Source organism: Camarhynchus parvulus, chromosome 2 (assembly GCF_901933205.1).
Source record: "Camarhynchus parvulus chromosome 2, STF_HiC, whole genome shotgun sequence".
Lineage (NCBI taxonomy): Eukaryota > Metazoa > Chordata > Aves > Passeriformes > Thraupidae > Camarhynchus > Camarhynchus parvulus.
This window is the reverse complement of record NC_044572.1, coordinates 16,762,170-16,775,355: the sequence shown is the minus strand read 5'-3', so window position 1 is coordinate 16,775,355 and position 13,186 is coordinate 16,762,170. Positions and strand designations below refer to the sequence as shown.

The window sequence follows — 13,186 nt, the reverse complement described above, 5'->3', positions numbered from 1 at the left end:
CTCTTTTGTTCTCTAGATAATTGGTTCCGTGTTCTTCTGTTACCTTCTTTTCACCTAGTTAAAAAAAATAGTAGTGTGAACTACTGAGAGTTGAATCATCAGTGTTAGATCTTCCCAAAGGCTGTTAGGTAGTTGGTGTTTACAGTCCTAAAGTGCTTGCAGTAGAATTCTAGTTAATTCCTCAGGCTTCTGAAGAACCTCTGGGGTTTTAAGGTAATCAGATAACGTAAAGGATAACGTCTATGAGTTATATCTTTCAAATGTAGAATGCAGGTTTCTGTTCCTTCTGATCTCTCCAGCTTGCTGCTTGGTAGAGTTATCCAGCTGTAGAGAGTTTGTGATGCCATGATTATAGGTAGAGCAACAGAGATAAGGAAAACTTAAACTCATCTACAGAGCTACCTGGCCTTCTTTTCTCTGCTGTTTTCCAGATGTCAGTCTTAGAGCCAAGCATCCTTGATGCTGTGCTGTTTATTGCTGTCTGGATTTAGAGGGATTAAAGTCAATAACACAGGAGTTTTGCAGTGCTGTTAATGCAGCAATGTAGAAATAGGCCTCATGAGGATGGACTCATCCCTCTGCACTTACTGTACTAATGTGATTTTACTTTCTCTTGTCTTCCTAATTCCAGGTTTGAAAGAAGCGGTCAGACCAGGAAAAAGCTGTGACAGCTGTTTTCAGAGGAACATTTTTTTGTTTGTTTTTTAATAGATATTTTGTAGTGTATTGCAGCAGATATAATTGATTTAATTATTTGACAGTTCTTGTTTGTTTTTTTTTTATTTTAGGGAGGTGCAAGCAAGCCAGCGCTCTGTGGCCATAATTGCTGAGATGATCCATACAGCCAGTCTAGTTCATGATGATGTCATTGATGATGCAAATTCTCGCAGAGGAAAAAGGACACTTAATCAAATCTGGGGAGAGAGGAAAGTGAGTTTGCTAATACATGCAAGACTTGCCTTTGAATTTCAGCAGAGCACAAATGCCTAGAGGTTTGTCATGTTACTATGGCTAGGTCTTGCAATATGTCAGAAAACATATGAAGAGGTGTGCACAGTTTGTGGGTGAGACCAATGTGTTTTCCTTTTCTGAACTGTTGGAAGCATTAGATGGTTGAAGTGTGTTAGTGTTGCACCTGTCCAGCCTCCAGAAGAGATGACTGAGAGGGGCCCTTGTTGTATGTATCTGAAAGCAATGTCACAAAGATGGATCCAGGCTCTTCTCAAGTAATAGGACAAGAGGCAGAGGACAAAAACTGATGCATGGAAAGTTCCAGCTGAATGTGAACAGATTGTCCGCAGAGGCTTTGGAGTCTCTCTCACTGGAGAGATTCAAGAATCATCTGGATGCAATCCTGTGCCATGGGTTCTGGGATGACCCTGCTTGAGCAGGGAGGTTGGACCAGGTGACTCTGGCCCCTTCCAGCCTGGCCCATTCTGTGATTGTTACTGATTTTGCATTCCCTGTGCCGTGCTCTGCAGTGCTGTTGAAATACGTTAAACTTGAACCTCATCCTGGATGCTGATTCAGTGGTGAACACAAAAGTGTTTTCAGTCAGTGGGAAATTTTTTTTTAAATTGGTGTTTTCTTCACAGAGCATTACAAGAAAAAGTCTTCACCAGAAAATACAAGGAAGGAACTTGGGGTAATTTAGACTTCACATGGTGTAACAGCCACAAGAAAGTGGTAAAATAGAGAACTAATGTTCAAAAAAACTTCATCAGCAAACACATACTGCATACAGGGGGGCCGTGCTTATACAGAAAAATATCACCAGTACCATATGATAGGGACTCAAAAATTACTCAGATTTCAATATTTGGTTATGTGGTTTTTTGCTCTTAAAATGTGCTTTATGTAGGAAAGTTACATAATGTAAGTAGATCTGACAACTAAAGGAAATTGTATGGTCTGTGGTAACACACGAGAAGACTTAAGGGATCACCTTTTTGTTGTTGTTGTTGTTAGGCTGTTCTAGCTGGCGACTTCATCCTCTCAGCTGCTTCTGTAGCTTTAGCACGAATTGGAAATACCACTATCATCTCTGTTCTAACTCAGGTGATTGAAGATCTGGTGCGTGGTAAGGTTTTTTCCTGTTTTTATCTTCCAATTTGCTTGCCTGAGCAGTAAACCCACAAGTAAAATCTCCCTTCTGTGCAACTTTTTAGGTGAATTCCTCCAGCTGGGTTCCAAGGAAAATGAGAATGAGAGATTTGCTCACTACCTCGAGAAGACTTTTAAGAAGACGGCGAGTCTGATAGCAAACAGTTGTAAAGCAGTATGTACGTCTGTCTCTTCTGAAGTTAACATACCATACTGTAAGCTTCACAGCTAAACTAGCATTGCTGTGTGCTCTGGAGACCCTCCAAAGCAAAACCCTCAAATGGTATTCTGCCAGAACATGAATGGGTTTGAGATTGTGAATTTTATCACAGTTCAGCTGTGTAGCCTCCAATATCGGTTTTCACTTTTTCTTTGAGTTTTTTTATTTATACACAGATTTATTGTTGTTCTCAATTGAATCAAAATGAGGTTCAAATAATCATAACAGTGGCAATCTTCAATTTATGAAATTCTGGAACTTTAAAATGATCAACTGGTTTTAAACTCAGTTGATCATTTTTGAGCCTATAATTTGATTTTAAGACTTCTTTGGCATCTGGCTGTTGGTAATTATTTCGTTGGTGCTGAGTGAGACCTGAAGTGGTAACAGTGGGAGGAAACAATTTTCATAGAATCAGAGAGTAAGCTGTGTTGGAAGGGGCGCATCAGGATCATCAAGTCCAACCCCTGTCCCTGCATGGGACACCCCAAGAGTCACACCATGTGCTGAGAGCATTGTCCAAACACTTCTTGAACTCTGTCAGGTTTGGTGCTGTGACCACTTCCCTGGGGAGCCTTTTCCAGTGCCCAGCCACCCTCTGGGTGGAAAACATAATTTCTGATATCTCTACATCACATTGTAAAAAACCAGAAGCATGTACTGGATTTGTCTTGATTTGTCTGGGAGTTTTAATTACCAACTACTTTATCCAGCCCCGTCACTCAGTTCTCTTACTTGATTACAAAAATATCCAATTCAAGATTATGTTCTTACACAAAAGTAGATGTTCAGTTTTAGTGCAGAAAATAGAGGTGGGTAATAATCTCACCCTAAAAGAGAGTTTTGTTTATTCTTTTTAGTGAAAGGCAGTATAGCTAATGGATTCTATAGCAAGCAGGAATTCTTAAAGAATTAGACCACAAATCTGTGCTACTGTTAATCATCTTCCTTTGTTCTCAGGGAACTGGTGCATTTGTGCAACAGACAGCAGTTGAAAATTGCTTATATCAAAATGATTACATAGAATGAGACACTTGGATTTCAGGGGAGGGAAAATACATTTTATTCTAGTTGGAGGAAAGAAGTTAAGTCTTCTGGATTGCTCATATCAATGTCAATATGACCCTGACAATTTTCTTCTGCAAGTCTGTTTTATATCAGTAGGCACCTGGACTAGTAAAGAGCATCACATTATTCTGCTACCCCAGAAAAAACATACCCAAGTTTTAATATTCATTTTGACCGTCTGCCTAAAAGAATCTTTGCAGATGGAAGAAATCACATTTCCACTGGGTGGATTCTCCCTACAGATGTGCTAATTTAAGTTTTTTTCTTTCATGACTTGCAAGAGTTAAAGATTTAAGCATTTCCCTCAAGACTGAGGCTGTGATGCTGGTCAGGGGGGTGTTTGGCTGCTTTTCTTCTAGTGGCTGGTCTGACTTGTTCCATTGCTGAACTGCTGGAATTTTATATGCTGTAAAATTTGTGTTAGAAAGGAAAACCAAGAGAGAAGGGCTCTTCATGGCAAATCCTTATCACTGCACATAGTACCAATGAGTTGAATATGTATGTTTCCCTCAGTTTCTTTCTGCATGGATTAGGAGAGCTCTATTGATAGCAGTTAAAAGGGATTTTTGGAGGGGGAGAAATTGGTTTTGCTGGTTTTTTGGTTGGTTGGTTGGTTGGTTTTGGTTTTGTTTTTTTTTTTTTTTGTTGTTGTTTTTTTTTTTGTTTTTGTTTTTTGTTGCATGTAGGTGTTGAGATATTTTTGTTTAGGCGGCTTTGGTTACTGAAGAAATGGAATCAGAAGGGAGTTCTGTTTTCTGTAGCAAAAATGATAAGCAGGATCATCAGTTCTATCTTGAAAGGAAATTCAGTTAGGGAATCAAGAGTATTCAGATCTTGTTTTCAGGGACAAAACTAAGAGGAGAGACTATGGGTTTTAGAAGCAGTTCTGTTCCTGTTAATGATAGGAAAAACCTGATTAGTTGCTGTGATTGAATAAATACAAGTGTTAACTGGAAAGATGTCAAACTGGTTCAGGTGGCACCTTAGAATTCCATGGTGCCATGCTTTAGAAATGGAAGAGGAGAGTATCCCTGCCAAAAGGTCTAAACCAGACATACACTGTAATTGATACATTCTGTACCACCAAAGCTTTACTGCATTTAAATCAAAATTCTTTTAAGTTAGGACTTAGGGAGAGAACAGTCTGTTCAAGATGTTAAGAGCCATCCCAGTCTCTAGTTTATTTCTACAACAGTTCTGCATGGGGAAATGTTACCAAAATTTCAATTAAAGTGTATTGTAAAAGGAGGCAGTGCCAGATGGCCCAGAGTCATTGAAACCTTAGTTACTGCAAGGCATTTTTCAGAGAAACATGAGGTGACTTTAGTTCAAGAATTCAGAAACAATAAAGCTGGAGTGGAATTTCTGTTTAGTCATCAGGCCAGCTGGAGATAGCAAAATAACCTGAGCAGGTTTTCTGTCTTTTTTAAACCCTGCAGTAATGTGAATTCCTAAGCCTCATAAAGCTATTTATATTTTGTATGGCATACTTTCAGATGAGGGATTAAATCCTGCTTGCTTTGCGTGTAAGGGTGCCCTAGAGATTGTTGATTTCCATATTAGGAGGAAGCTTGTGCCTCCCTGTGTAAGGCAGGGCTGTGCAAGGGACTGAAGAAACCAATAGTCTGAAGCTCTGGATCTTCCTGTGAGCTCCTGCTCTGAGCAGTTCCTAGTTTGGTGTGTGCACAGGGCTCCATCACAAAACCCTGCCAGCGTGCCTAGGAAAATAACACTTCTGACTGTGAAGTAGATTCTCCTTTGAGCAGATGACTTTCAGAGTTTCCTTCCAACCTAAACTATTCTGTGATTGTCCTGGAAAGAGGAACACTGCTCCTGTCTAGAAAAACGGGTGGATGAGCCAGGAATGAGAAGGCAGGAACCTGACTGCTTCTGGAGATGAGCATGGAGGAGAATGGCTGGAAAGGGGGAACATTTTAGAGCCTTTTCCTTTCCATGGAATCCATAAATCTAGGACTACAAGAACAAACATCTCTTGTAGTGTTTATTCAAGGATATTCTGGCCCAGCAGCAGGTTTTCCTCTCTGACCTATAGAGCATTGGTAGAGATGTGCAAATGCTTTCAACTCCAGCTGCCATATTGTCAGGGCAGGATGTATCTACCCAGAGCTGATAATGTATTTTATGGATGTGAAATTCAGTAAAGAGGCAAAATTGGTTTAGTCTCTTGTATAACATAATGGAAGCACTTTTTTATTGCAAAAAGTGTGTTTGAAATAGCACCAAGGAGATTGTCCTGCTTTGCTGAATTCAAAGAACTTTCCTAACAAATTTGTTCCACTTGGTATTAGGAAAGATTTTTTCATCTTGATTTAGTGGAGGACAGGCCTGAAATCTTGCAAGATTAAATTCATCGTGAACCAGTCATACCTATCTAGGGAGCTCTAGGCTGTTTTCAAAGGGGGAGTTTTATCATTTAAACACACATCACTGTATTGACTTGGTTATCTTGATTTGTATTTGCAAATGTGGGTGTTATCCCAGAGCATTATCCCAGTACAGCTCCAGTTAAACTCCATGTGGGAGTGACAGGCTGCCTGGCTGCAGCCCGGCCGGTGTCCAGCTGGGGGCAACAATCCACAAGAGCAGTTTGAGAAATTGCATCCTGAAGGAACTCCCTGACAGACACAACCCAATTGCAGGTTTATTATGTGGTCATGGTCAGAGGGTTGCCCACTTGAGGATGACTGGCAGAACAAATCTCCTGAATTTTTAAATTATTTTTTTGTCGTTTTTTTTTTCTGTGAACAAGAATTGACCTTTCAGGTTAAATGAGGAATTTCAGGTTAAATGAGGAAGCTCTTTTCTTTATGCAGCACTTCCTCTGCCAGCTACTGCCCAGTCCGACCCTTTGCCATTAACCAGGATTTTGTCACTAAATTCTGTATTTTAATCCTCCACAGGGAATGAAATGTGGAGGTAGGTAAGGATTTCATAGGAACAGGGTGGATGCAGTCCCCTTGCCATGCTGGCATTATGTGTTTTATATTACAGAAGCAACCAAAAGTTTGCACGGTACAGCAGTAGATGTTAGGTCTTCGGGCAAATACTGCTATTTAAGAGACAAACATCAAAAGGAGGATAAAAAGGCAAAGTGTTCTACTTTGATAGTTCCACATCTATTTAAATATCTCATATTTGCAGTTCACTCTGTTTAATGGCCTTCATTATTAGGCTATAATAATCATTATCATGATTATTAGAGATAAGTAGCATTATTTTCCTGCTATACTGTCCTCTTTTAAATAAAAGTGGAGAATGTATGATGCTGTTAATTTCTCCATCATACAGATTCCTCTGGGATTTAGTTATTATCCACAGATGCAGGTTATGACTGTGAAGTGATGCTCAGATATGAAGTGCACTGCTGCATGAAATCATCTCTCATTTTGTGCAAGTTGCATCACATTTATTAGGATATAACGTTGTTTCTTATTTCCATCTTCATGTTCATCTTCAAAGCTACTGCTGGACTTGCTTTTAGTTTGGGGTTGGTTTTGGGTTGGAGGGGTTTTTGATGATCCTACCTTACACAGTCTTAAAGAGGAATACATATACATACACATACGCACACAGACACATATTTATTTTTATATTGTGTTTTCCTAGCATATATTTTTAGTCTTAAGTAAAATGTATCTTACTCCTCGCATTGGTCACAGCAGATTTGGAATGCCTGCAATAAACCAGGGTGGATTTTTGTCCCCTGTTCTAATTGGTTTACTGAAGGTTGAAATCAATCAATCAAGGTTGAGTATTTAACCAACCTCATTTTGCAAAATGTATAATCAGTACATAAATGCAAATAGCATAAATGCCCTTACTTCGAGGCAAGATATTAATTCTCAAACCTTAGTTAATGTCATATATTTTAGTTTTGTGGAGTTTATTCAGCAAAATTTCTGTCTCTCGTGTAGTTGATTGTACATTCACATAAAATGTTTTATCATACCTTTGTGAGCTTGATGTGCTTTCTTCATTTGCTGTCTTTTCTTTGCCACTAATTATCCCTCAGTACGTTTGCCTGCAGGCTAATCAAGTCATCTTCCTGAGCAAGTCAGATACAGTTAACATCACCTTAAAAATAATCATCCTTATGTCAACTGCCCCTACTGTACCAGGTCCAACACATCCAGCTTTGTGATCTTTTATGAGACATGTAATGTCCATTTATCTGCTATCTGACCTCCAATTATCCCCATGCTGATTTATGTATGTAATTAGTTTAGTTTCCCCATCACTGGACTGGATACAACTACTACCCTCCCTGCATGTAAAGTGCATCCACATTTCTTCTCTCTTTATCCTTGCATTGTAATTTCTAAGCCTGATAAATATTTAATGAAGCTAATCTCTTTGCAGATGTGAATGTAGTTTTAATACTGCACTGCTGTTCAGCCTTGTTTGCTAGTAAGCTTGGCTAGTTGTGAACTGAGATAAGCCAGAATGTGCCCAAGTCAGCTTTTTTTTTGCCTTTCCCAGATCCCTCCAGCCTGTGCTGGCGGTGTCATGCCTATGGTCAGGGGCTAAAAGTAGATGCTAACTAAAGCTTTCTATTTACTTGGGGTTTTTGTCTTTTCAGGTTTCAATTCTAGGCTGCCCTGATCCCAAAGTTCATGAGATTGCATACCAGTATGGAAAAAACGTTGGCATAGCTTTTCAGGTAGTGTTTTTGTTGAACTAAATGGAATCTAAAATCTAAACTTCTCCAAAGTGTTTTAGAAATCAAAGTGGGCTGTCTAATCCTTCCTACAAATCTCATCTTTAACAAGGATTATTCTGTATTTAGCTCTAATACTTAAAAAAGAAATTCTAAATAACCTGTATGTTTATTTTTTTAGTTGATAGATGATGTGCTGGATTTTACATCGTGTGCTGACCATCTGGGGAAACCAACAGCAGCAGATCTCAAGCTTGGATTAGCCACAGGCCCTGTCTTATTTGCTTGTCGACAGGTAAGTCAGCAGGAAGCTGTTTGCTCAAAATGAAAAGTGTAAACTGCTCCTCACAGGACCAGCTGGAACACATCAGATCTCCAGTGTCAGTGATGAGAGGGGCCTGGGCACATGTGACAAATCAGTGGGTTCAGTATCAGATGGATTCTGTGCACACAGAAGTTCTGAGAAACACCTTCCTGCACAACTCTACTTACTGTTAGGCTCTTGTAGGTATTGAGAGTTGTAGCACATTTTGTGTAGGTTATTCCTAAGTAGCTTCTTGCTTGTGTTTTCTCCTGAGACATCTTCCCAGGCTTGACTGTGTATGTAGGCTTTTTTGCCTTGTTCTGGGCTTTGTGTCCATCTGGGGCCAAGAATTGAAATCCCTGCCTTGCCTTTAGGTGGGTACTTTTATTTATTGGATTTGATCTTTTCATCTCTGTCCTCAAGTATTATCCATTTACAAACATGAGTAGGTTTCCTGTCTGGAGATTAGGTAAGAGAAAAGGAAGTGTCATAAATAAAACAGGCTTAAAATTGCTCAAGATTTTCAGTGCCTTAAAAATTATTTGGAGGAGCAAAATGAAAACAGAAGCGTGAGCAGCATGAAAAAGCATTAAATTTGGTGCTAATCCATAAACAGGAAAGAAACTGGATTAATTCCTTGCTTCAGTGTCTTGTTCACCAGAGGCAAGCAGATTTGGGACTTGAAAAGCAGTCCTTCCTACCAGGCTCCACAGTGTGATATAAAAGCTGGCACAGTTAGTTCCAGCAGAGCTCATCTATGATCTCTCAGTGGAATTGCTTAGAGCTTGACATGGGAAAAGTTCTAAATCATTAAAAAAAACCCAACAACTTTGACATTTACTTCCCCCTCTAAAAGAGCCTGTTGTGAGGGGAGGTGGAGCATTCACATCTGTTTGCTTCCTTATCCTTTGGGCATTTCCAAGGATCTGTATCTCAGAACAGACAGGAGCACAGAGTATCAGCCAACTGACAAAGCAGATGAATGCATATTGAGAACAACCTTCTCTGTGTCCTCAGTGTCTCCTCCCCATACTCATCTGGGGGGATTCACAAGCATATTCCTGAATCATTATTTCAGAACTGTGTCATCAGCAATTGGAGCTGTCCAAACAACAGTGAGACACTCAGGCAGAGAGGGAGGATGGAGTTGTAAACCTGTTTTTGTGTGTGCTAAAGCCACGTGCAGAAGGAAACAAGCCATGTTGCAAATATCCAATTTTGGCAGAGAATGGGTGACATTGATTGTCTTGGGGGTGTTGAATATTCCAATTTTTAAATTAAAACTATTTGTTATTCACTTGTTTGGGTTGTCTGTCTCTGAACTTCATCTATCTTTTAATTAGCTTTACAAGATAAATTAGTTCATAATACAGAACTAAAAGAAAATAAAATCTGTCACTCCTATTGTAAAATCTTGTTCTTTGTAGGCCACTTTTTCCTCATTTATATCTTTGATAGATGGGAAGTCTACATTTTTGCACTGAAATATAATTTGACCATCTTATAAAGTTTTTTTCATTAACCAGGAGGCTTCTTTGCTGCAAATGTCCTGCTGTTTCCAAGAAACTTGAACAACAGCACTGCAGACTTAACTGATATATAAACAAAGGATGAGTGCTAAAAAATGTGGAGCTTCAACTGACACTTGTGATGCTACTAAAAGATATTTCATATATTTGTGTGTGAGAAAAAAAACTCATGAGCCAGGACTTGAAGACAGTCCAAAGTGTAATTATTAATTATAGGCTGTCTTTTCAGATTAGTATTGCTGCTATCCTTTGATGTAGCTGGTACTCTTCCAGTTGTCTTCCTGACAAACATCCGTTAGTTTTTAATGTGCTCTGGATCTTCAGTGGCAGATGCCTTTTCTTCCTATCCTCTCCCCTCCCTCTGAAATACACCTTTGTGCATTAGAATATTAAGGAGAAAAAACTGTTAACCTTGATATAGCACCTATTTATTCAGTATTTAAAGTTAGCTCCCTCAGTAAGAAAAACAGCCCATGTATTTTTTAAGGAAATACACTAGTGTATGCTAATTCTAAAGCTGCTCTTAAACGAGTACAGCTGAAGAATGAAGGTTTTATTATAAGCATTCCTGTTAAATGCTGATGTGCTGCCCACTAAATATGCAGAATTGCTAATAACAGCTCTGCCTTACAAGTTTGGGGATTTTCATGTCCTTTAGTGCTTAAATATAAAAAGTGATCCCATATGCATCCTATATAACTGTAAATATGAATAATGTGAAAACTGATTGCATGAACACTGCAATTAAATTGTCATTACCTGGCAAGGAAGCTAGGATCTAGAAAAAGCCATGACTTTCTTCTTTTAGATAAAGTATGAATCATCACTGAACTTCTGAATGCATCTCCAAGACTGTGTATGAGTAATTGGAGACTGTCACAGCATGGATGGGTGCTACATGTTTGTGCCTGAACGAGGTTGTAAAGCTGCAGTTGCAGGCCCAAAGGTGTGCAAGGAAGGCAGATCATTGTTTACAAGTGTATGGCAATAAAATCATCTTTGTTTGACTGTAATCCTTTCAGGCAAGATGAACTAACAGCTCTTTCCCTTAAAAAGAATTCTTCTGTGGAGTAGCTGCCTTGAGTTGTAGCCTTATTTTGTTAAGCACTAGGTTTTTCTGTTTCTAGGCTGTCTGAAGGAAGAGGCTGCATATTTACCTAAGTGATGTGATTTTTCTCAAAGCAACTGACTTGAGTTACCTGCTTGATTCATAGGGAATTTTGAGTGAGCATGCAGTGCTAACTACAAATGCTATGTGACTGAAAACAAAATACCTTATAGTTGTCATTTTTCTCTTACTAAAAAAAAAAAGAAATCTGTGTATATAAAATAGCAGCACAATGGAAAACGTAAGAGAACATAACAGCCAGTGTTACCATGAGGGGATTTTACATGTTGAACTGTACAATATTGCAACAACCAACATCCCGGGTTCTTTTGTATGTGTGGGGGCAGAGGTGCTTCTTCCAGGAGTGCCAACACTGATCATCATCTGTGATAGAGTATCTGATGCAGATTATACACCAGGCAGTAGCCACATCAGAAGTTACCACACTGGAACATCTGCTTAACATGATAAAATGGCAGGTGCTGACTTCTGCTACCAATTTGCTACAGCCAGCAGAGCCAGAGCCAGGTTTCAGTTATAAATGTTTGGGCTCTGCTATATTTCTGTGCAGACTGCAAGTACAAACCTGAAGCTATACCTGTAGCAGCACGAGTGACAGGGAAGTGGGCTGCACTTTGGTGGTGTTCTGACCTTAGCATGGCAGGCAGCTACAGGGAAAACAGCTCAAAAGCAAGTACAAACCCATCTCCCTTTGTGCTTAGTTTCCAGAAATGAATGCTATGATAATGAGGAGATTCAGTAAGCCAGGAGATGTTGAACGTGCATGGAAGTATGTGTTGCAGGTAAGACTGATATCAAATATTTCTGCTCTCCCTGCTGCTCAGTCTGAAATTCATTGCCTCTCAAGTAAAATAGCAAGGCTGCATTGGCAAATACCTACTGTGTAGCATGCAGTGTACAATAATGCCAAGTAAGAACAACTCAGTTCTCCCTCTGGCACAATGTTTTAGCAGAAGTGCTAGGTACTGAAGAACTTTTTTTCTTTTTTTCCCTCCAATAGCATGAAGTAAAATGATAAGTAAAAAGCTCATGTATGCACTCTGTTTCTTCAGCTGAGGCATAGCTGTATTTAACAGCTGGTATAAATGGCATGTAATTTCCAGTCAGTCTTGTAACTGCAGTGTGCACCCTACACCAGTTTTAAATTACTCTGGTCTAAAAAGACTGAGTAATGTCTGTGCAAAATTATTACCTAGTTTTCAGAACAGCGTGGGGGTTTTGTACATCTCTATTTGGGGCAGGAGAGGAAGGGATAAACCATTAGTTTCTACTTTGTTACTAATACCAGTGCTGTTTTGTAATGGCTGAGTTGCTGTTTTAGCATGGATGAGTTTTAGTACTTGGACAGTTCAGGGCAGGTGGGTGGGTTTCCCTGATTACAGAACAAATCCTCTTCCCTTCCCATCAGAATATAATATATGAGGGTACTTACTGACCTTAGAACCTCCCCCCATGACTGGAAGAGGCAGAAGGCAGCAAGAGGCTGATCAGGTCCCTGTTTTCTGTCTCATCCCTCAGAGTGATGGTGTGCAGCAAACCACCTACCTCGCCCAGCGCTATTGCCACGCGGCCACGCGCGAGATCCGCAAGCTGCGGCCGTCCCCCGAGAGAGAGGCCCTGGTGCACCTGACAGAAATGGTTCTCATGCGGGACAAGTGAGAGAGCTCCTTCCACTCCTTCTGGCAGCTACTTTACCAGACTGTGCCTACATTTATTTCAAAAGTTATTTGCTTCCAACACAAGCCACCAAAAATTATTTTTTTAAAAAAAAACCTCCTTTTTTTTTTTGAAGTTTTACTTTCTTTTTTTTAAACTAAAGTGTTTTACTGAAGGAAGCCATGCAATTCAGAGCAAATCAAACTGTGCTGTACAATTGTTTTAGTGGGGGCTATTGATTGTGGGGGATGGGGAAGATGTTTACATGTTGATGCACAAAGGCCACAATGAGAATAAATATAAATCAGTGTATGAAAACTGAAGCTGTTCCAAATTTCACTTGTTTACACTAATAAAGAGAGCATGCATGTACAGGAGCTGGTAAACTCCTCTGAAGAGAGAGGGTTTGGATGTTTCCCTGGCTACTTAACAGAAGCACCTGGAATTGTATATAGCTAGAGATACTGGTTTACTGTAAAAGACTACAAGTGGATTTTAA

At 39.6% G+C, this 13,186-nt stretch overlaps 1 protein-coding gene across 1 annotated transcript in view; it reads left to right on the top strand.

The window, feature by feature from the left end:
• The window catches only part of PDSS1 (decaprenyl diphosphate synthase subunit 1), a 22,264-nt gene extending 9,078 nt beyond the window's left edge, over positions 1–13,186 (top strand). Inside the window, 7 exon segments of the mRNA XM_030943674.1 lie at positions 789–930; positions 1,969–2,080; positions 2,169–2,278; positions 7,992–8,072; positions 8,251–8,364; positions 11,733–11,813; positions 12,550–13,186. Of these exon segments, the coding sequence (XP_030799534.1) occupies positions 789–930; positions 1,969–2,080; positions 2,169–2,278; positions 7,992–8,072; positions 8,251–8,364; positions 11,733–11,813; positions 12,550–12,690 (781 nt within the window). The 3' untranslated portion in view covers positions 12,691–13,186.